Raw genomic sequence first — 21,848 nt, 5'->3', positions numbered from 1 at the left:
TTTTGTTTAGGCAGGAAGTTTTGAGCAAACGGATAGACACTTAATAGCCCTGCCATAACTAAACCCATAGTGCTCTCTGGAACACCCTTTGATGGCTTTTCTTTTTTTTTTTTTTAAAGATTTTATTTATTTGACAGAGATCACAAGTAGGCAGAGAGGCAGGCAGAGAGAGAGGAAGGGAAGCAGGCTCCCTGCTGAGCAGAGAGCCCGGGGCTCGATCCCAGGACCCTGAGATCATGACCTGAGCTGAAGGCAGAGGCTTAACCCACTGAGCCACCCAGGTGCTCCTGATGGCTTTTCTTTGTTGCAGCATGTATTCTTTCCAGGGTTTCACAGTTGTATATTAACTTTCATCTTGCTAAGGTAGAGAACAGCATTCTCTTGGGATTTCCAAAGCTTAAAGAAATGTTAAAACACAAACAGCTAGTATACAATTAACACTAGATAGTTAAGGAGAGTGATGGCAGGAAGGTGATTTGTGTGGCTTGTAGGTAACTGGAAACATCTTGGCTGTGCTGGATGAGGCAGTAATACCTGGCCTTCCGTATAGACTCTTACTTTAATATCAAAAAGCAAAAATGTTTTGCTGAACAGAAGCTAAAAAATCACAGGTGGTAAAACCAGGTCTTGTAAATCTTCCATCATCCTGGCTTCCGAGAGCTGGATCCTAGTTTCCTCCACTTGCCTAAGCAGTGCTTTAGGTGATCCAGTGTTTTCTTTAATACTAAGGTCGCTCTGGTATTAGTGCAAATTACTTTTTGCATCAGGTGCAGGAAACGGAGGACTGGGGTCCATCCTTGCTTCATAGCTTCATTGTCTAATCCTAACTAGCTAACATAGAGCGTTTATATGCTCTCCATGCAGTATGTCTTCATTTCTTAGGAGAATTTGGTGGGTTAGGTACTATTTCTATCATATTTCAGGTGAGAATGTAAAGACCCAAACAAGCGAAATAACTTGAGCCCAGGTAGGCTCGCCCCCCGTGAGGCTTGCCATGAAAGCATACTGGGACTCAGCCCTCTTCCAGCCTCTTCCCACCAGCTCAAGCTGGGAGTATACTGCAGTTTGAGAGCAGGGAAACGCCTAGGGAGGCTTGTTAAAATGCCGGTTCCAAGATCCACCCCCGGGGAATCTGGAGTATTAACAAACACCCTAAGTGATAATGATATAATTGGGGAAACACGCCGTTCAGATTAATCTGTTACCCAACCGGTGTAAAGGGCCCGGCGGGGCTGAGCGCGGACAGATGCTGCCCTCCCGCGGCCGCGCCGGCGCAGTGCAACCCCAGACCGCGGCTGCGCAGTGCCGCCCTCTGGCGGCTCCGCTCCTTCTTCCCATCGGCCTCGGCTTGCGGGCCTTTCAAACATGGAGGAGCGGGAGCGGGGGGCGAGGTCGGCTCGCGCCGGGAGCCCCGCGCGCCCGCCGAGCCCGCGGCTGGATGTCAGCTCTGACAGCTTCGACCCTCTGCTGGCCCTGTACGCGCCCCGCCTGCCGCCCATCCCCTACCCCAACGCGCCCTGCTTCAACAACCTGGCCGAGTACGAGAGCTTCCTCAGGACCGGGGTCCGGGGCGGCGGGCGCGGGAGGGCGCGGAGCGCGGCCGCGGGCTCGGGGGTCCCCGCCGCCGCTGCTGGGCCCTCGGCCAGAACCCGCCGCCGCCAGGACGCCCCCGCTCCAGACCCCGAGCGCATCCAGCGCCTCCGTCGCCTCATGGTGGCCAAGGAGGAAGGGGACGGGGCCGCCGGGGCGCGCCGGCGGGGTCCGGGTCGGAGCAGGAAGGCGCCGCGCAACGTGCTCACGCGAATGCCCTGTGAGTCCGGCGGGCGCGGGCGCTGGCGCGGGCGGGGTAGGGTGGGGCGGGGCGGTGGGGGGTGGGGACGAGGGCCCCGCCGGCTGCCTGGAAGGTGGTGGCCCAGGGGGCGTTTGCAGGGCGCTAGGGACTTGGAGCAGGTCCGCACGCATTAGGGGGAGGGTCTTGGTGAAGGCTGCAGAGATAAGCCGCCACGTTAAGGAGGTTCTTCCTGAGTCAAGTGGCTAATGGGGGCGTGGGGAGGGTCTTCTGGAGTAATGAGAGGTCTGCATGAGCGGGGAGCGGGGGAAGAGTGCTAAGGCTGTAGAGGTAATAAGGAGCCATGGGAAAGGTCTGGCGGGTAAGGGTGTAAGCGGAGGTAACGGGGTCCGTACAAGTGGCTACAGGGGTGATGAGGGGCCTGCAACGAGGGTCTGCGGGTGTGATGGGGATCTGAAGAGGTGGTGGGGCCCGGAAACGGGACATCACAAGGAGGATCTGCAGAGGTGATGGGAAGTCGTAGGGGCCACAGCCAGAGGGGAAGGAACAACCAGTATTAAGGAGAGGAGAGTGTTTGGTTAGTGGGATTGAGGATGATGGGATGGAGTGTGGGGAGACCTGTCTGTTCAGTTAGTCCAGGGGACATAATCTCATAACTCCTGCACATTGACAGCTTCCTTCCAGGGTGCTTATAGGAGAAGGGCTATGGGGTATTGATACACATGTTTGCATTACCAAATCACAAGTGCTGGAATGCAGCAAGGCACAAATGCCACTTAAACCCAGACACTGCTTCACAGCCATTCTGCCAGAATGGGCGCAGGAGTGTGTCTGTCAGGCTCATATTACCATATGCGCAGGTTATTTTAAGTTCTGAAGGTGTAAATGACACAAGGGAATCTCTTGGACCTTCCTAATAGATCCTTAGAGTAAAGCTGTAAACAGGGGAGGTTGCTAATGTGTGAGTTAGGTCTCATGCACATGGAATAAAAACAGCCAAGAGTTATGTCTTTTGTCATCTGGCAAGCATTTCTGACATCTGCCACTGAACGCCATGACCTAGTTAGCCATTCAAAGAAAGCATCTGAATCCTGATAGCTAAATTGTAACATTATTAAATCACTGCCTTTAGAGGGTTGTGCTAAGCAAGGGAATATTTTGTTTCATTCCTAGAAGTGTTTATTAAGAGAGAAACATCCTGAAAAGCTGTGTGCAGTTAGATGTATCTTTGTCAGATCATTTACTGTGACAGATAGTGCCAGAGCATTCTTGCCAAAGCTAGGGTGAACCCCAGCTTGCTTGCCCAACAGTAACACAAAGATAAAGTAAGCATGTTCCTAAAATAAGAGCAGTTTGGGGGACCTTATTTTGCCTAGACTTTTTGCCACTATCAGATCTTGGAAATGCACTCCAAGCCTCAGATTGTAACATTTATTTCCGTTTTGCCAGTTGTTGCTTTGCTACTGAGACTGGCAAGGGAAAGACATATTTCTATATAACAAGTGGTTTTAGCTTTACCTATGGAGCACTGTGCTATATTGGTATGACAGAGCATGAAAACAGCTTTGTTGATTTCCCATGGTTAAATATATGCCTGGAATCAAGATCTCAGAATGTGCCATAGACACTGAAAATTTTATTTTATTTTAATTTTAAAGATTTTATTTATTTATTTATTTATTTGTCAGTGAGAGAGAGAGATAACAAGCAGGGGGAGCAGCAGGCAGAGGGAAAGGGAGAAGCAGGCTCCTTGCTGAGCAGGGAGCCTGATGCCAGGCTTGATCCCAGGACCCTGGGATCATGACCTAAGCTGAAGGTAGATGCTTAACTGACTGAGCCACCCAGGCGCCCCAGCACCGAAAATTTTAATCACATCACTAGAAACAGCTGTTTCTAGTATACATGATAGTATACATGAGTATACATTTCTAATATACATGAGTATACATGATAGAGATGGGTAGACATCACTGAGAACTGGTGAGCTTCAGGAAGCAAGAAAAGTGCAGGGGTGTCTGGATGTCTCAGTTGAATGTCTGACTCGATTTAGGCTCAAGTCATGATCCCAGGTTGTGAGATCAATCCTGGGCCCTGCCTTGGGCTCCCCACTCAGCAGAGAGTCTGCTTCTCTCCCTGTCCCTCCCCCTGCCCCTCCCCCTGCTCATGCACACACTCTCTCTCTAAAATAAATGAATCTTCAAAAAACAAAAAGGAAGAAAGTAAGAAAAGTACAGAAGCAAGGGTGAAGATTAAATTTATTCAGAAAGAGTTCCTGGAAGATTTTGGCTTCAGGTCTTAAAGTTAATTTAAGGAAGGACATGGTTGAAGATAACAGTAATTATTTAAAAATTAAGCTATTGAGGTATAATTTACACATAACAAAATAGCTTTGAATGACTAACTAGGTCATTGTGTTCAGTGGCAGATGTCAGAAATGCTTGCCAGATGACAAGCATTTTGAGTGAGTTTTGACAAATGTGCAGTTGTGAAATTACCACCGCAATCAAGATACAGAACAAATCATCATCCCAGAAAGTTCCCTCATGTCCTTTTTTAAGTCAAAAGACAATTTCATTGTTGCTAATTATAGCTACTGTTATTTAGCTGGTAAGTGCTGTGCACTTTGCTAAGCCCTTTAGATGCCTTAGATCTTATTTTACCCATAGATACTATTTTATAAATGAAGTTTGTTGAGCTTAACTACTTGCCCAGGATCACATAGTTAGTTTGCATGTGAGACTTAATGCTGAGTTTGTCCAAGTCCAGGGCCTGTGTGTCTGGGCCATTATGCTAATCTCAAGTAAAGGAAGAGGGGAGTACATTCTCATTTTTCTTTGCTTGCTTCTTTTGGTGGGTGGAGGGTGCCACATAAGTGAGGCAGAGGGGTGTTTGTCTAGGGTAATGAGAACTGAATTTGGGTCCAGAGAAGGATTTGTTAAAATACTTTGAAGACCGAAGAGTTTCTCTTTGACTTTGTTTTGATAGATTGTGGGAACCATCATGTATATTCTTAAGCGAAAGCACTTTTAGGGCAATGTTTCTAATAACTTACTTTCTAGTAGTAAAATGTATTTACGGAGGTTTAGACCACAAACTCAAGGGTTTGACTGCTGACTTTTTTAGTTTTGATCACTGACTCCTCCACTTTCTAGCTGTTTTACAGTAGGTAAGTCACTTAAACTCTTTGGGGCCTCAGTTTCCTCATCTGTAAAGTGAAGACAGTAATAGTATCTACTTATAGTTGTTAGGTTAAAGTTAGTTAACCCATTCAAAGCTTTACACATAGGGAAATTCTCAGTAAATGTTAAATGTCATTGTGATTGTTATAGGTTATTGTTGTGGTTATTGTTTTAGACTGTCATAATTAAAAGCTCCAGGTCAGGATGTATATATACCCTGCCTGTATTGGGTGTTGGCTTAGTTGTCCACTAGGTAGGTAACCTTGAGAAATTATTTATTTATTTACTTACTTACTTTATTTTAAAGATTTTTTATTTATTTATTTGACAGAGATCACAAGTAGGCAGAGAGGCAGAGAGAGAAGAGGAAGCAGGCTCCCTGCTGAGCAGAGAGCCCAATGTGGGGCTCGATCCCAGGACCCTGGGATTATGACCGGAGCCAAAGGCAGAGGCTTTAACTCACTGAGCCACCCAGGCGCCCCGAGAAATTATTTACATAAACATTTCTGAGCCTCATTTTCCTCATCTGTAAAGTGGGACAAAATAATAGTACCTATGTGTTAAAGTTGTGAGGATTAAATCAAATAACATGCATAAAGTTAAACTTACCCCAAGGCCTGGCTCATACTGAGTGCTCAGTAATTGGTGATAATTGATGGTGTCAGGAGTGATCTGAGGGGAACTGGGAGACTGTTGTAATAAACCAATCATCTAATAAGGCTCTGGACTGTATTATTGGTTGGGGAAGGAGAAAGGAAAGGGTATGTCTTAGTTATTGAGAATCTATTGTCTGAGCTTTGTGTGGCCACAAGTAAGGAGAAGAATGGAGTTAAGAATGACCTGGCTTGGGGTGCCTGGGTGGCTCAGTGGGTTAAGCCTCAGTCTTTGGCTCAGATCATGATCTCAGGGTCCTGGAATTGAGCCCCACATCAGATTCCCTGCTCTGCAGAAGTCTGCTTCCCTCCCCTACCCCCCACCCCCATCTCTCTGCTTACTTGTGATCTCTCTCTCTGTCAAATAAATAAATAAAATCTTAAAAAAAAAAAAAAAAAAAAAAAGGAATGACCTGGCTTTAGAAGGTTGGGGCCTAAGAATAATGGCAATGGAGAAGGAGATCTGGAAGAATAACTGTCTTCAAAGATAAGGCATATGTTTTTGTTGTTGTTCTATTAAATCTTAGAAGACTGGCTTATATATCCATTTGGAGTTTGTTATAGAGACTGCTAGAAAGAGATCAAAGTGTGCATTCCGATTCAAAACGTGGAGCTCATTTTTGCCTTGGCAGTTTGCTGTGATAGGGGGTGCTAGTGTTATATTTTTGATGATACAAGGAGTGAAGTGGTCCCTGGAATTACACCTTATTAAATCTTTGGAAGAAAAAAATCAAGAGAAAAGTACAGACTTGAGAGTTGAAAGACCTGAGTTTATCATTTGTTTAACCAGAATAAGAAACTGTTGTTAAGATGTGTGTTTGTGTTTTCTCTCTGGTTTGGGGGTTCAGGGGGCAAAGTAGTACTTCTGTTTATTTACAAGTTAGAAAAAGAATGGTCTTTCCACTGTTAGAGGAAACACATACAGGGGTGGGGGGAAACAGGGAACGTGTATATGCAAAGAGACTGATCCAGGCAGTATGATCAGTTTCTAAGAAATTGAATTATAGAGACTTATTTCTGAGATGAATCTAGAAGATAAATAGCCTAACTTCATTTTATGAATAAGGAAACTCAGACTTGTGGAGAAAAAGTTACTCAAACATTCAAATAATTTGAAAATACTGCTATTGCCATAGCAAAGGTAGATGATGAAGGTCAGACCAAGGTGCTCATGTTCTTTTCCAAGGCCTCCGTATCTGCCACACACTGCCTTCAGCTGTGCCTTCTTGCTGATTTTTTAATCTGACACAAACTCCTGCTTCTCATTTGCTAAGTTACTTTCTTCAAAGAGTATTTTCTTTTATTAAATTATCACTGCCATCATTTATAAGCTGATCTGGGAGTGAGGGATAGGGAGGGGTAAGGGGGGTAGTAAGGGATGTGACTGAGGGATAAGGAGATCAAGAGTAACCTGCTCAGTTTTACAAACTGAAGTGCAGGACTTCTGTTCTCTTTCATGCCGCCAGAAACAAAACAGAAGTTTTTGTGTGTTTGCTATTGATGGCAGTAATCAATCTCCAGAGTATTTTCCCTTGCAAACCTGGGAGGAAAGACTGAGACTGTGTATGTGTGAGTGTGAGTGTAAGAGTGTGTATGTGCACATGTGGTTTTCTTCTGGAAGATTTTATATAGTATAGCCTTCATATTGTGAAGGCTAAGTTAATGTGAAGTAATAAAAATAAAATTCATCTCCGTTCCCAAGCTCTGAAAAAAAGAATCCATCAGAGTAAAGGCTGCAATTTATAGTCCCAGCATTCTTCCCATGAGTTGTCATACTCTTTTTATGTGATACTTATCAGCAGTATCATAGGAGCCTAATGCCTAACAGGTGCCTCTGTATCAGCCAGGCTTGGAATGCAATCACCTCTCTTCCTCCTAGTATAAAGACAATGTGCACTGGAATCCAGTGGCTTCAGAGAACTTAGGCATGGAGTGTCTTCAGATGGGCAGCCAAAAGTCCATTCTCTCTTAGAGCACTGCACATGGTGGAGGGCAGATGTTTTACATGGTTTGTTTCCTTTAAACATATGAGCATGTTGTTTGGTTTTGGGTTTTTTGGTAAAGAGTCAAGCTGAGTATGTGGTTCATGAAAATTATCCTTAAAAACGTTGTCCTGGGGCACCTGGGTGGGCTCAGTCAGTTAAGTGTCTGCCTTCAGCTCAGTTCAGGATCTCCAGGGTCTTGGGATCGAGTCCCACATCGGGCTCCTTGCTCAGCGGGGACCCTGCTTCTCCCTCTGCCTGCTGCTCCCCCGGCTTGTGTGCTCGCTCACTCGCTCACTCTCTCTCTCTTACTGTCAAATAAATAAATAAATAATCTTTAAAAAAAAAAAGTTTTCTTACCCAGATACAGAACTTAGAAGAATTTTGCTGCTGATGTGTACATTTAATATGGGGTGTTTCCCCAAAAAACATTTTTAAATAATGGTACATCTTACAATCAATGACATCATAGAACACAGGATATATGAGTAGTGAAACACTTGGGTGATAGACAAATGTATGCTTTATCTCTGTCCTGGTGGAATCTTGCCTTATGCAGTGCATGTTGCCTGTACTAGTTATGTTGCCCATTGGGCTTTCCTGTTTCCATAGTGAGGTTTCCACTGCACTGTGTTGCCTAATGTTGTTAGAAATGGTTAGGTGGTCTTGGTTGTTAATTCTGGGAACGAGAGCAGATGTTCATGCTATGCTCACTGTTCTTGTCTTGTTTCAGTACATGAAGGCAGCCCTCTGGGTGAGCTCCATCGTTGTATCCGGGAGGGAGTGAAGGTGAATGTTCACATCCGCACTTTCAAGGGTCTTCGGGGCGTCTGTACGGGCTTCCTCGTCGCCTTTGACAAGTTCTGGAATATGGTAATTAAGCCTTTCTTAAGAGGTTGGAGAACTTTTTAGTGATTACATCTTTTTTATGTCTAAAGGACCTGAGTAACCTTATTTAGGAAAACCTATAGAATAACTTCCCAGAAGAACTAGGATTTTTGCATTCTTGGCTGACAACAAAAGAGTACTTTCTGTTGATTCCTTTTCTTTAAGGCATTGGCTTTCAGTCAGAGTAGTTTTACCCTTCTCTCTCTCCTAGGGACATTTGCCAATGTCTGGGGACATTTTTTAAATTGTCATAGGGGTGGCATAGGGTGGCATAGATTATTGGCATCTACTGGGTCGAGGCCAGAGGGGCTGCAACACATCATACAGCACACAAGATAGCCCACCGACAGCAAAGTATCTGGTGCACAATGTCAAGTGCTTACTGGGTGTTTACCCCAAAGTTACAGATGTAGTGAAAAGAAGGGCCATCTGTACCCCAATGTTCATTCAGCAATAGCAGAACCAAGATGCCCTTCAATGGACGAATGGATAAAGAAGATATGGTCCATATACACAATGGAGTATTGTGCCTCCATCAGAAAGGATGAATACCCAACTTTTGTATCAACATGGACGGGACTGGAGGAGATTATGCTGAGTGAAATAAGTCAAGCAGAGAGAGTCAAGTATCATATGGTTTCACTTACTTGTGGAGCATAAGGAATAACACAGAAGACATTGGGAGATGGAGAGAAGTGAGATGGGGGAAATCAGAGGGGGAGACAAACCATGAGAGACTGTGGACTCTGAGAAACAAACTGAGGGTTTTGGAGAGGAGAGGGGTGGGGGGTTGGGTGAGCCTGGTGGTGGGTATTAAGGAGGGCACGTATTGCATGGAGCACTGGGTGTGGTGCATAAACAATGAATTTTGGAACACTGAAAATAAAATAAAATAAAATGGAAAAAAATTGTATAACCCTAAAAAAGAATGTCAAGTGCTATGGTTAAGAAACCCAGCCTTAAGGAATAGTTACGTATTTCAGCTGTTTAGGAATTTTGAATCAATTTCCTACTGACCATTCTTCATTCATTTCAAAATATTTATTGATTTCGCACTTTGACTGGTACTTTACCACAGAGCTAAGTACAGAAATTTCAGAAAGGAACTTTTACTCTACAGTTTTAGAAAGATAGATGAAGATAGAGGGGAAGCAGGCATCCTAATAAGCCAGACACGTTGCGTGGTATTTCCTTAGGAAGGAAGTGTGCCCTCAGTCTCCTAGAGGCTGTCTGCTTACTAGACATTTGTGGGAATGAAGAGATACGTTATAGCACAACTGCAGTATGAGGCAGTTAAAATAGGAACACCAGGCTTTCTGGTACTTCTTTTTTATATGGTCTTCCATCTCCAACTTTTCTTTTTCCTGCATTTTGTCTTCATCCGTGCATTCTCCTAGATGAGTATAGTAGTTGCTGGCATTTATTAAGCACTTAGCATTTGCTGGATAGTATACTAAGGGTTTATCTCAATGGACAAAGTTTACTACTGTTCTATTTTACAAATGAAGAAATTGAGGCTAGAATATGGAATGATTGGCCCAGATTATCCTGTCAGTAAGTGGAAGTTCTAGAACTTAATCCCAGGTCTTTCTGACTCCTAAGACCATGTTTTCAACCACTGTGGAATCGGAAGACCTGGACTTGAATCCTAGCTTTACCACTTGGTAGTTGTGTTACTCTAGGCAAGGTAATTTCTCTGAGGCCCACTTTTCTTATATCTAAAATGTAGGGAAAAGTACTTTACTGTTACAATTTTACCTTTGAAGGAAAAGTATTTAAGAGAACATCTTTGATATGATGGCCATAATAATAATCCTGACAGCTTATATTTGTAGGATGAGTTACACTTTTCAAATTGATTTCTCATACATGATCTCGTTGGATCCTAAATAGCTGTCCTATGAGGCTGATCTCTCAGGGATAAAAATTCACCAGCAATTCTGAATGAAACCCTGGTTAATACCTGTTCATTGCTGTCATAAGACCTAGAAACTGAGGAAGGAAAAGAAGCAGTAGAATAGTGTTTCTCAAAGTGCGGCCTAGGGGCATCCTACATCACAACTGTAGAGTTTCTGGTTAAAGCAGAAAGTTCCTGGGCTTTATCCCAAATCTACTAAATCAGCATATCTAGGAAGTAGCCTTGGATTAATATTTTAACAAGCTTCCTAGATGTTTATGCATACTGAAATTTAAGAACCTCTACCATGCCTTTGGAAAGGCCCCTTACCATTGACAAAACCAATATTATATGATGATAGCAACTTGGAAATCTTATTCAGAGGGTACCAGGTATTACTATTTTTTTCTGCCCAAGAGCAGAGTCACTTGGTAAGTTTAATTCCTCTAAATGAGATGTTTATTCTGCTTTTTAAAATTTTTCCCGGAAGCTATAACAATAATATTTTTAATTTTGCTGAAATTTTTTCTCTTTTGGGTGTTTTTCTAGGCACTTACTGATGTGGATGAGACCTACCGAAAACCTGTTCTAGGCAAAGCATATGAGCGGGATTCTTCATTGACTCTCACTAGGGTAGGCTGTTTCCCCTGACTTCCTGAGTATCCAGTGTGCTTTCAAGCTTAGAAATGGAGATCACTGAGTGTGGTGACCGGTTTTCCTAGTGGGAGAGCTCAGTTGCTGTCCACTATGTATGCCTGAATGAAGATCTTTGTTAGTCTCACTTCTCATGCTTTCAGTTAATCATAAATGAGTCTGCTTTTGACCTGCATAGTATTTAGGCAACAGGTTACCTCTTGAAATCTTTCCATTTTATACCGCAGGAAAAAGAAGGTGCCTTTTCTCTTGACATTATTGATTTATCTGTATTATGGCTACACACAGAAGATTCATTACTAACTTTTTAAAAAAATGCACAAGGAGCCTATAAAACCTAATTAAGCAATCTGGTGGGTTTTTTTCTATATATTGAAATAGGGATGTCGAAGGCTAAAGAGAAGGCTGATACTTATCATTGCTTTCCTTATAGCTGTTTGATCGCCTAAAACTTCAAGATTCTTCCAAAAAAGAAGGAGATTCTAAGTCTGCAGTTGAAGACTCCACTCTGTCCAGATATTCCCAGACGTCTACTTGGAAGGTGGCTTCAGTGTGGGGAAGAGGAGATACTGACCGGGGCTCACGCAGGCGTTCCCGCTCCGTTCCTTCTTCCCTGCAGGCATCTGCAAGGGAGGAGTCCAGGTCAGAGATGTCAGGGAGGACTACACGGACAGAAGGGTCAAGTGCGGGAGGTACCTTTTCCAGGGCCACCACCCTTTCCAGGGGTCAGCCCCGTAAGAAAAAGCGAAAGCCCAAAGTGGATTACCAGCAGGTATTCACTCGACACATAAATCAGATTTTCATTCGAGGCGAGAATGTCCTGCTGGTTCATCTTGCACAGTGACCAGCTCGGCCTCATGAGAGCTTTGGTTTTTAGAAATAAAATGCATGAATTGCTGCTATGCTGTATCCTAGTACCCCAGTGAAACTCTGAGTTGGAATAATTCCCTCTGGTCATGCATGTGCAGAGCATAGAGCCAGGCTCAGGCCCTCTGGAAGAGGAGCTCCCTCCAGGGGACACAGGCCTTAGGAGGGTGGGTATTTGCATTAATATCAAGTCAGAAGGAGGAAACAACCTGCATCTTATTTGATTTGGTGTCATGGCCAACTTTAGACATTCAAACCAAGTATCAAATCTTCATTTGAATTAGGGGTCTGGTATGAATTAAATTCACCCCACAGATACTATAAGGATGGAAGGGAAAAAACACCTCAAAAAAAGTTATTTCATTTCTAAAAGCTAGTGCCCTAAGTACTCATGAATTTGATTCTAAGAGTAGCAGTATAAATTTCCCTGTAGTCTTGTATCCACAACTTGTAACTGACCTTCGAATTTTGCTCTACACCATTCTCCCTTCATCAAGATATGCAATTTATTACCTTTGAATAGCATAAAACTAAGAAAGCTACTAACTTATGAAAGAGTAAAATTTGGGTAGCTGGTATGCTCAAAGCAGCCAACAACGAATATTCTGTTTTTACCCTTCTCCTTATTATTTAAAGGGATACGGGACTTTGGGAGTCTTCCCCACTTACCAGAGGTAGCTTCTGAGAATGGCATGCCAGGTGGGACTGGAAGATGCTCATGAGGTGGCTTCTTGTCCTTTTCTTACACTTCTGTGGCGTGGTGCTAGTGCATGTACCCATGTATTGCCATTCTGTATGTAGTGTGAACTGTTCCGTGAGCTTTATGGCAGGTGACCGTGACCTTCATATATGGCTTCAAAGAGTTCTGCATGAACTCAGTAGTATGTATGCATCACATGGTTGAGAGTTCCCTTTCCAGTTAGGGCTGGACTGTGTAGAGTAACTTTCAGAATGGTATTTCCATGAAACAGGAGTGCTAGTTTTATTCCCTCGTGTCACGCCGAAGAGGTTCTTACAAAGTACAGTGGGTGGCATCTATAAGGGACACTTTACTCACAGCCTGGCTTGAGTAATGGGAACACTGTAGCACCCTCTGGTACTTCTACTTGAATCATGATATATGCTTTTTCAATCACTAGTAGTACAGAATAGGCTACATCTAGACACAGACTGTTAGGCAATAATTGATTTTTCATTTTGTTTGTATTTGGTTTTACTTTAGAATAACATGTTCAAAGTGAGAATAAGAAATAGATAACTAGTTAAAATGCTTGAAAAAAAAATTCCCCTTCTGTGTTTTTTATGTAACTTAGGTAAGCCTTCTGAGAAGCAGGGTGAATAACGTTGAGGGAGTTAGGCCACCTCGTCCCTCTGCTAGCTGGGCCACTGGCTCATCATGCAATGAAGGAAGAGCAGACTTAACCCCTCCGTGCCTCAGTTTTTCCCCTCAGACACCTACCTCACAGGGGCACTGAGACAAAGAATTTTAGGAAGGCATTTTAAAGTCTCTAAACATATTTAAGTGCCATGAGTAACTTTTACTAACTATATTTCATAGCTTGGTAAGAGTTCTATGTCTTATGAGCAGGGTAGGTGCTACATACGAAAGTCATCTCTGTAGGTGTCATAATTATGAACTTGTCCTCAGAAGGCAGTGATATCTTCAGGAACTGTTTTCCATAATCCGTTCCTTTCTCCTAAAGACAAATGGAAGTTCTTAGAAGAGTATCCTCAATAAAAGAAGAGTAGTGTTTCTTTGCTGCTTCCCCCACATCCCAGCCCCAACCCTTTTCTGATCATCGTCAGAAAGAATTTCCCTGAACTTTTCAAGGGATTTATACGGTAGTACCAAAGGGACGATGCACATCTAAATATGACACATCCCCAAAGGGGAATTGTGGAAGATGTTTTGTTTTGTTTCGTTTACTTGCTTTTATTTTAAAATGCATTGTAAATATTTTTCTTTAGAGCCATATCAGAAACATTTAGAGAGGTTCCATGTTACAAAGTCAAGCAGTTACCTTTGGAATCTGCTCATCTAAATTCTCTTCTAAGTGGTATGTCTAAAATCTCAGTTCCTCAGTTAATAGTTATCTTGTTTAATCATCAGGCACCCTGCCTCTACCTCTTTACCAGTCTTTCCTGTTAGATGTCTTCCTGTGTCTGCCCTTCTGTCCCTCAGCTAGAAGCTGCAGTAGATACCAGTTTTTCCCAATAAAGTGTAAGTTTGGTATCAAAAGGAATATATCCGTTTCCATTCATTTTAGTGCCTGACTAAATCTAATGTGATTTATTTTAAACACATGCTGCATTTTCATGTTTGTATATAATGTTCATATGTCCAGATAACAATTGCTTTGCTACTTTTCTGTCTAATCTAATAATTCTGGCTCTGAAAATTATTTTAAACAAATGTGATCCGTCTAATGTGCCCATATGCCCCTCTTAGTGATTCTAGGATGAAAACTATTTAAATAGTACATGTGGTGTTTTGTATAAAGTATAACAATTCTTTTTTTAGGAAAGTCAATTTTTAAAAGTATTGCCTTTTCTTTATTATTGTAGAAATTTTTCAAAAGGAAGAACAAATTGGTTCTATTAACCTATATGCTGCTCAAAATATGTCATCACCTAGAACATTTTAATAAGTTGCTATGAAAATAACTGAAGTCTTCCTCAGGAGAAGGAAAGAAAAAGGGAAAGTAACAGCCAGAATGGTAGAGTTCTGGAGGGACCCCACGAGCTCACTTGAAGGGGTGCCTGACACAGCTGAAATGCAACAAAACTGGTTTCGGGTGTTCTCCAGGGATTTGGGCTTAGGGCATTCAGTAAGAATAGTACTTATTTTTGAACATCCAACGTGGGTTCTTCAAAGAAATCTCTAGACATGGGAATCCATTTCCGCGACAGTTCATGGGGCGTACCTGTGCACTTCTTGAGGTCTTCTCAGGAGCACTGAGCAACGGGAGATGTGGTTTCACACCCAGAGTGATTTCATGTGCCATTCTTTGTGCACAGAGGTGATCCTGTGGCTCTACCACCAGGAGAACTTCTGCTTTAGGTTGTTTGTTCTAGAACTTGGGAAGCATTTATGCTCTTTCAGAGACCATCTTATGATGGCGGGCCATTTGTGAGACGGGTAGCCAGCGTTAGCCGTGTCTAAGGCAGATTGCTTTACACCAGTCAGTTTCTTGCTCTCTGTGCATGGTGTATATCAAGTCAGAAAGCCTAGAAACCATTCGCATTAAAGTCTAGGTGCATGAGAATCCTTGCTCTGAGTTGGTGGGTCAGGAGGGGCTTCATCTCTCCTTGTGATGAAATTGTCCAGGCGTACCTTTAGAGATTGTCAAAGCATGAACCATGAGCTGTCTTTAATCCTCAGAAGCTATGTACAGAAGTCTAGGAATACCACTTACCCCTTGAGAGAAAAATAGAATCCTAACTTGATGCTGAAGGGTTTTATATTTCTACTTGCAATATCCCCAAAGCCACTGACATGGGCAAAATCATGAAATAGAATCGATTCTGTAAATCTTCTCTTAATTTTTGCCTTTAGGAAAAATTAAAGTTATTCAAAGACAGCCGGCTGTCACTGGTGCTGCCCCAAAGCTTTCCCATTTTTATGTATTTTTTGTGAATGAAATGGTTGCTATGGGAAGGGCAGGGTTCACCTTAGAATATCATTGTATAGATATAATGGTTTAGCAACTGTTTTAATTTTTCTCTTCCTGTGCCACATACCGACTTCAATCAACCCCTTTTCAGTAGCTTCTATGCATCAACCTATGTTTTCCTGGGCAGTAACTCCCAGATGCTTTTCTTAGGGATTATAAAGCAAGAAAATCTTATCTGTACCTATGTTGCAAAGGTGGGTGGTCTGTCATTACTTTCTTGCAAATTGAGTTGGTGGATTTTAGATAAGTCTTTGGGGTTCCTGTCACAGGTTCCTGGGCTCTGAGGAAGGGTTGCGCCTCTTTTACTCTCAGTGTTTTGAGTACTTTTCAAGTGTTTGTAACTTCTCTTGCACTCCTCTAATAAAAATGAAAGCTATCTGTCAAGGAATGGCTTTGGATAGTTCAGAGATCTAGGGGAAAAGAAATAAGTACACCTGAGACCTTCAGTTGGTCTTTTATTTATTTAGAATGAAAAGTAGTTTGATAAGCTACCAGAGTTAGTGCTGCTTTAAAAACACTCTCTGAAAAGATGGCAACTGTCCCTCAGGAAAGCTATAAAAGCTATTCCCAATACATCGCAATTGCTTTTGATTTTTAATCCTTTGGAGCAAATGTCTGATGTTATGTCTGATGTTATGTTTTTAGAGCTGTGGGGGAAAAAAAAAGTCTAAACAATCTTAGGAGGTATTATTTAAATGATTATCTGGCTGAATTATGTGTAAGCTAGGTTCTAGGGCAGCTGTCCAGTTCTTTTTCTGTTGTCCTGACAGTAACACAGATAGTGAGCGATGTCTTGAAAAGTGATTTGCTTATTTCATACTGACATCTAAAGACATTAGCCTTCTGTTTGGCAGCCCTGGGGACACCCCTCTGCTCCGTGACTTATTAATGTTTTTTTAGACAAGGCTAACCTGGATGACTCTCTGTATTTATAGTTTTCAGTATTCATATACCAGCTGCTAAAAGAAAAACCATAACTTATAATCTTGTCTTGAAATTACTCCCAATTGTGAAGTTCACCTAAATTCTTCATGTTTAGGGAGGATTGCTGCTAATAATGTCAGTTTGCAGTGTTCTGCTTTAGGTATGTGTCATATGGGAGTCTGGAAACTGTAATAAATATGATTGTATTAATGTACTGACTGCTTTGTCTCTGCTGATTTTGAGGGGTAGTGGAGGGGAGGAGGCAGGGGAGTCCATTACCAAGTGAAGACACCCCTTGAAAGTTAATGTGTTTCAAGCCTTCTGCCATCTCATTGTTGTAACCTTGTGCCTTTTCTTTACCAAAGCACACACATCTACATCAACTCTCCTTGGGGTGACTTTGTTCTTCCATGTTTATCAGAAACTCCTTCTTAGAAAAGGAGCTAGGCCCACATCATGAATTATCTCTTCCAAGCTCCAAGCAGTGGTAATTGCCCTGTGAATTTATTCTACCTAGTAGCTCACTGGCATTAACCCCCTCTCTTCATGCTAAGGTCACCCTTCACTCTGCTCCCTCTAAGGGTTTGACCACATTTGACTAATTGATCCTCACATGGTTCCGGAAATATTTGAATTTGTCACTAGCTTCCTTCTGTGCATGTACAGGAAGTTGAACTGCCCCAAGATTTGCCACATGGACTACTTGATCTCCTCTGTGTGCTTCCAGAACTGAGTCACCTGGGTAAGGTAGACAAAAATCACACTGATGCTTAGGGAAACCTCAAGTTAACCATCAAGACCCAATTCTCCACTTTCAAAGAATATATTAAACTGGGCTTAGCCGACATACAAGAATTTTCTAACCAATACAGTGGAGGGAAGGGAAGCGAGACCCACATACTCCAGTACTTCCCCTTGCTTGTTTGTTTTGTATCTCAAAGACTTCTGATTAAATGAGAATGTCCTCATTAATCAAAATAAAGGCAGAAGAGTCAGCTAGCTTGACATTTAAAATGTACAGTGACAGTTAAATATGGGCAGGGAGATGGAAGCCAGTGGAAGGAGAGATATCTATTATTTTTCCCTAAGCTTCCTGGATTTGAATGGCAAGGACAAGAAGTTGATTGCCCCCACCACATTCTTTCCGGAACAGAAGAGAAGCACTCCTCAGTCTGCTCAGCCGCCGCTAGGTGGCAGTGGGTTCAAGAGAACGGCGAAACTGGAGTCCCCAGAAGGACATGAGTCTCCCGCACTGCTACCGCTACCAGTCATTGTTAAATGCTCACCAGTCTGAACCTAGATGATGGAGGAGAAACAAGCTATAATCAACCCAAGTGGCAAATAAACGTTTCTTCCCAATATTGGATTTGCCTAATTTGAAGCCTAGGAAAGCTGACTGATGGCAATCAGCCACTGAATGTGCTTGGAGAAGAGTGGTGAACAGTGAGCTTGCTCAGCGTCCCCTGTTTCAGAGTGGCTGTCACTGGTCTCACATCATGGTCTCACACATCTGGTCAGCTCCACCCAGCCTCTTCCCAGCTACCGGCTAAGGAGTACCCCGGGAAAACCGTCTCAATGCCCCCGTTTCTCAGCAGTTGTCTCACTTTTGGAAACAATTCAGTTCCACCCAGTGTTGATGCCTGAGAGCCTGCTTATGAGAAAGGTTGCATCTGTCTTATGGGTCCATGACCAGACTTGAGTCTCCACTCTGAGACCAAGCAAATATGCTCCTGAATCAAAAGAAAACTTATAATGGACACAGAAAAGTCTGTTGTTTTAGGCTGGACTCGGGGGGTATAAAGGGTGGGTGGTCAGTGGTAGTGAGTCTCCTAGCACTTCACGTCAAGGCCTTCAAAAGACCTTGTCCCCTCTATCTCAAGAAATAATTTCTCAGAAGCATATAATAAAGAGGATTACCGAATATGAAATCATAAATAGGTAAGGTCTCCAAATGAATAATTAAAGAGAAGATTATAATTAAAAAATTGATCTCGTGCCCTTTTGGACCATAGTAACTTGCACCACATTTCACTCAATCATGCTATGTGAAGGGGCAGAGGACAGATCAGGCAATAAGAAATACTGTCATTTTTGAGCATCTCAGCCCTGTGCCAAGCATATTATATACATTACCTTATTCAAATACAACCACCATAAGAGAAAGATTTTTATCTTTCCTACATAGGTGAGGCAAAGCTCAGTCGGTTAATTAAGCATCTGCCTTTGGCTCAGGTCATGATATTGAGGTCCTGGGATCACCCTGCTTTGGCCTTCCCTCCTCAGCGGGGAGTCTGCTTCACCCTCGCCCTCTGCCCCATCCCTTGCTTGTGCGTGCATTTGCTCGCTCGCGCTCTCTCTCAAATAAATAAAATCTTTTTAAAAACCCACAAAAAATAGAAAGTAAATTGCCAACATCTCTTTGCTAATCATTGGCAAATTTGGGATACTATCTAGGTCTGACTATTGAGTTTATTATTAGCCAGCTGTAATTTAAAAATATTAAATTTCTCAGGCATTGACCAGGCATTGACAGACAAAGCTGAGTCATCCCCTCTGATTAATCAGAAACCAGAGGGCTGTGTTAAAATATGGTTTGGTGATCTGCTTCAAGTGTCTCTAGTCCCTTCTGATTCATACTGTTCTTCAACTGGAAGTGAACATGCACACAGGGCTTCATGGCTTCCAAAGAGGATAAGGGTAGTGGGCACCCCCAGGGCAACAGGCCCACTGTGACTCTGGGAATAGTGGCTGCCAAGTGAGCACCGGGAGGTATTTCATCCGCCAGTAAGTTTGGTCCTAGAAGGGGTATTGATCCAATAGCCTCGTTAAAAAGCAGCTGGGGTAATGCAGTGGTCTTTCCCAGCTCTTCAATATGCATTAGAAAGTCTGCTCTCCCTTTCCTTCCAATGTTTTCCAACATTTGGAAAAAATGCGTTCTCTTGGCCTTGACTATAAATTCATCTTTTTTTTAAAAGTAGTAATTAATCTTCCTAAACTCTTGTCAAGGCTAAACTATGGATGTGCTAAAGCAAAGAAAAATAAAGATTACTTGAAGGCTCACAGTCTTTCTTCTGAGACCTGAAAGGGGACACAAGCAGAAAGGTTTGGCAAGCTGTCTGTCCATCTTGTAGAATTTCCCTTCAACTTGATAGTGTGTTAATTTCCAGAATACACCAATCCCGGGAGGAGTTCACTATTGTAGGCTCCTGCACTAGTTACTTCAGAGCCTCAACTTCCTGATCTCTAAAATCGGGATTAACCTATATCAAACGTACCTCATAGGGTTGGTGAAAGATAGTGGTTGGTCCAGACAGCAAGCACTTAATGTCATTTATACTGTGACGAGCTTGCTGTGAGATGCTTAGCATTCTTAACTTCCCTGTGCCTGCACTCTGTGTCCTGAGACCTGGCCTGGCAAACGATGGACAGAGCAGAATGCTGTTGTCATCCTTTTTTCTAGCACACAGGTGTTCGAAAGATTGTTCTCAGGCTTCTTGAGTTCTCTGTGCTTTCTTATTTAGCTTTCCCTGGGTTAAAACGTCGGAATATCATCAACTTCTCCACTGCTGGGAGAGCAGTGTGCTCCCCCAGGAATGACATTAGGCTCCACGGGACATTCATTAGTTGGGGTTACAAGAGGACCACAGGGCACTGGAATGGTAATTTCCTACATGGGACCCCAGTGACCCAGAGTGAGCTAGCTCAGCTGGTCTGAGCATGTGGCTAATGAGGGAAGGGTCATGGTTTCACTCCTGTGTGGGCCAATTAGTATCACGTGGAAAAGCACGCTCCTGGGGCATCAGGCAGCAGCCTTACATGTGTGTGGCACTGGTCTCCAGGATGGCTCAGTGTGGCCATCATCACCATCAGAAACTCAACTCAAAGCCCACATCTTCTTTCTTTTTATTACGTAGTTCATTGTTTCCAAAACATGGGTCATTTGCAGAGCACTTTCACCATTTTTGCTTTATCCTAAGCAGACTACTGCTTAATTATTCAGTATTTTTCTATAAATTGACTCACTTTTTAGCTTACAGTTAAAAAGAAGCTGTACATCACTACCATCAAGTCAGATGGCAAGTCAGAAAATTTGCCCTAAATTGAAAGTACACATTAAAAGAAATATACAACTATTGAAATTAAAATGTTTGTCTTCATACATTTTATCTGCAGACCCCTCCTGAGCCACAAGTGATCCTTGTACCTGTGTTTTAGTAAATGCTACATTATATAAGCTTCATGTGTTTTATAATACACACAGTATCTGTAATAAAATGGTCACATTAGCAAAGACAATATTATGAAGCAGTTGCTTCAGTGGGAAGAGTTGGGTTCAGTGACTGGGGAGTTTCACACTTGAAGTGATGAAATTATTCTTGCAGGAATTTCAACACCAAAGATCTTTCTAAATGCCGTAAATGTATAACTATAAAACCTCAACTCTGAACAAATCCAGAGTTTAATTTACATCTAGCTTTTGCTCAAAAGTCATGGCTTTTGTTCACACTCTCTACTGGCGCTATCATTAACACTGTGCTTCTTACACGTCCTTATCATTATCCCCTGTTTTATGATAAACAAAGCACAAACATGCAAAGCAGATGTGTTGGCCGCACATCTTTGTTCCCCTCCAGTCATGAGCCAGTTGGTGCTAATCTGCCTGGTTGGCCAGTTCCTTATAGAGATCGAATTATAACCAGCAGTGGTGTTGGTAATAAAAATGTATTCCCTAATTAATTGAGCATGTTACATCCAATCCAGTTATGAAAATGTGCACTGAAGGAAAAATACACATAAAAAGTTGCGCGCGCGCGCACACACACACACACACACACACATCCCTTCAAGGTTGAGAGAGGGCCCAGCCACTTCCATTATTGGAGGCTCCCAATATACTAAAAAAAAAAAAAAAAAGAAGAAAGGTCAAAGCCAAGTTGCAAACTTTGCAGTATATTTTAAAAATTCAAGTTGAAAAGATAGCGTTCCATCCTCTTTGTGTACCTGTGAGTAGGTGTGTAGCCTCATTTAGAAATAGAGTCCTAAAGGGTGCCTGGGTGGCTCAGTGGGTTAAGCCTCTGCCTTCAGCTCAGGGTCCTAGGATCGAGACCCACATTGGGCTCTCTGCCCAGCAGGGAGCCTGCTTCCTCCTCTCCGCCTGCCTCTCTACCTACTTGTGATCTCTCTCTCTGTCAAATAAATAAAATATTAAAAAGAAAGAAAGAAATAGAGCCCCAAGTCTGTATGTGAGGTCTTCATGAATGCGAAGTCCAGAAGGTCCTCCCTTCCTGCCCCCCGTGTCCAGAGATGAGCTTCACCAGAAAAAGGGACTTATAAAGGGATC

At 42.8% G+C, this 21,848-nt stretch overlaps 1 protein-coding gene across 1 annotated transcript; it reads left to right on the top strand.

The window, feature by feature from the left end:
- Positions 1-1,365: 1,365 nt before the first annotated feature.
- Positions 1,366-11,886, top strand: LSM11 (LSM11, U7 small nuclear RNA associated; the record flags this gene model as incomplete). Its single annotated transcript, XM_080804567.1, has 4 exons — positions 1,366-1,810; positions 8,337-8,476; positions 10,938-11,021; positions 11,476-11,886. The coding sequence occupies 4 exons, from the start codon at positions 1,366-1,368 to the stop codon at positions 11,884-11,886; spliced, it is 1,080 nt and encodes a 359-aa protein (XP_080660693.1).
- Positions 11,887-21,848: the final 9,962 nt, after the last annotated feature.

Source organism: Martes martes, assembly GCF_963455335.1.
Source record: "Martes martes genome assembly, chromosome: 5".
Lineage (NCBI taxonomy): Eukaryota > Metazoa > Chordata > Mammalia > Carnivora > Mustelidae > Martes > Martes martes.
Note: the sequence above shows the minus strand (reverse complement) of the source record. Positions and strands in the feature narration are given on the sequence as shown.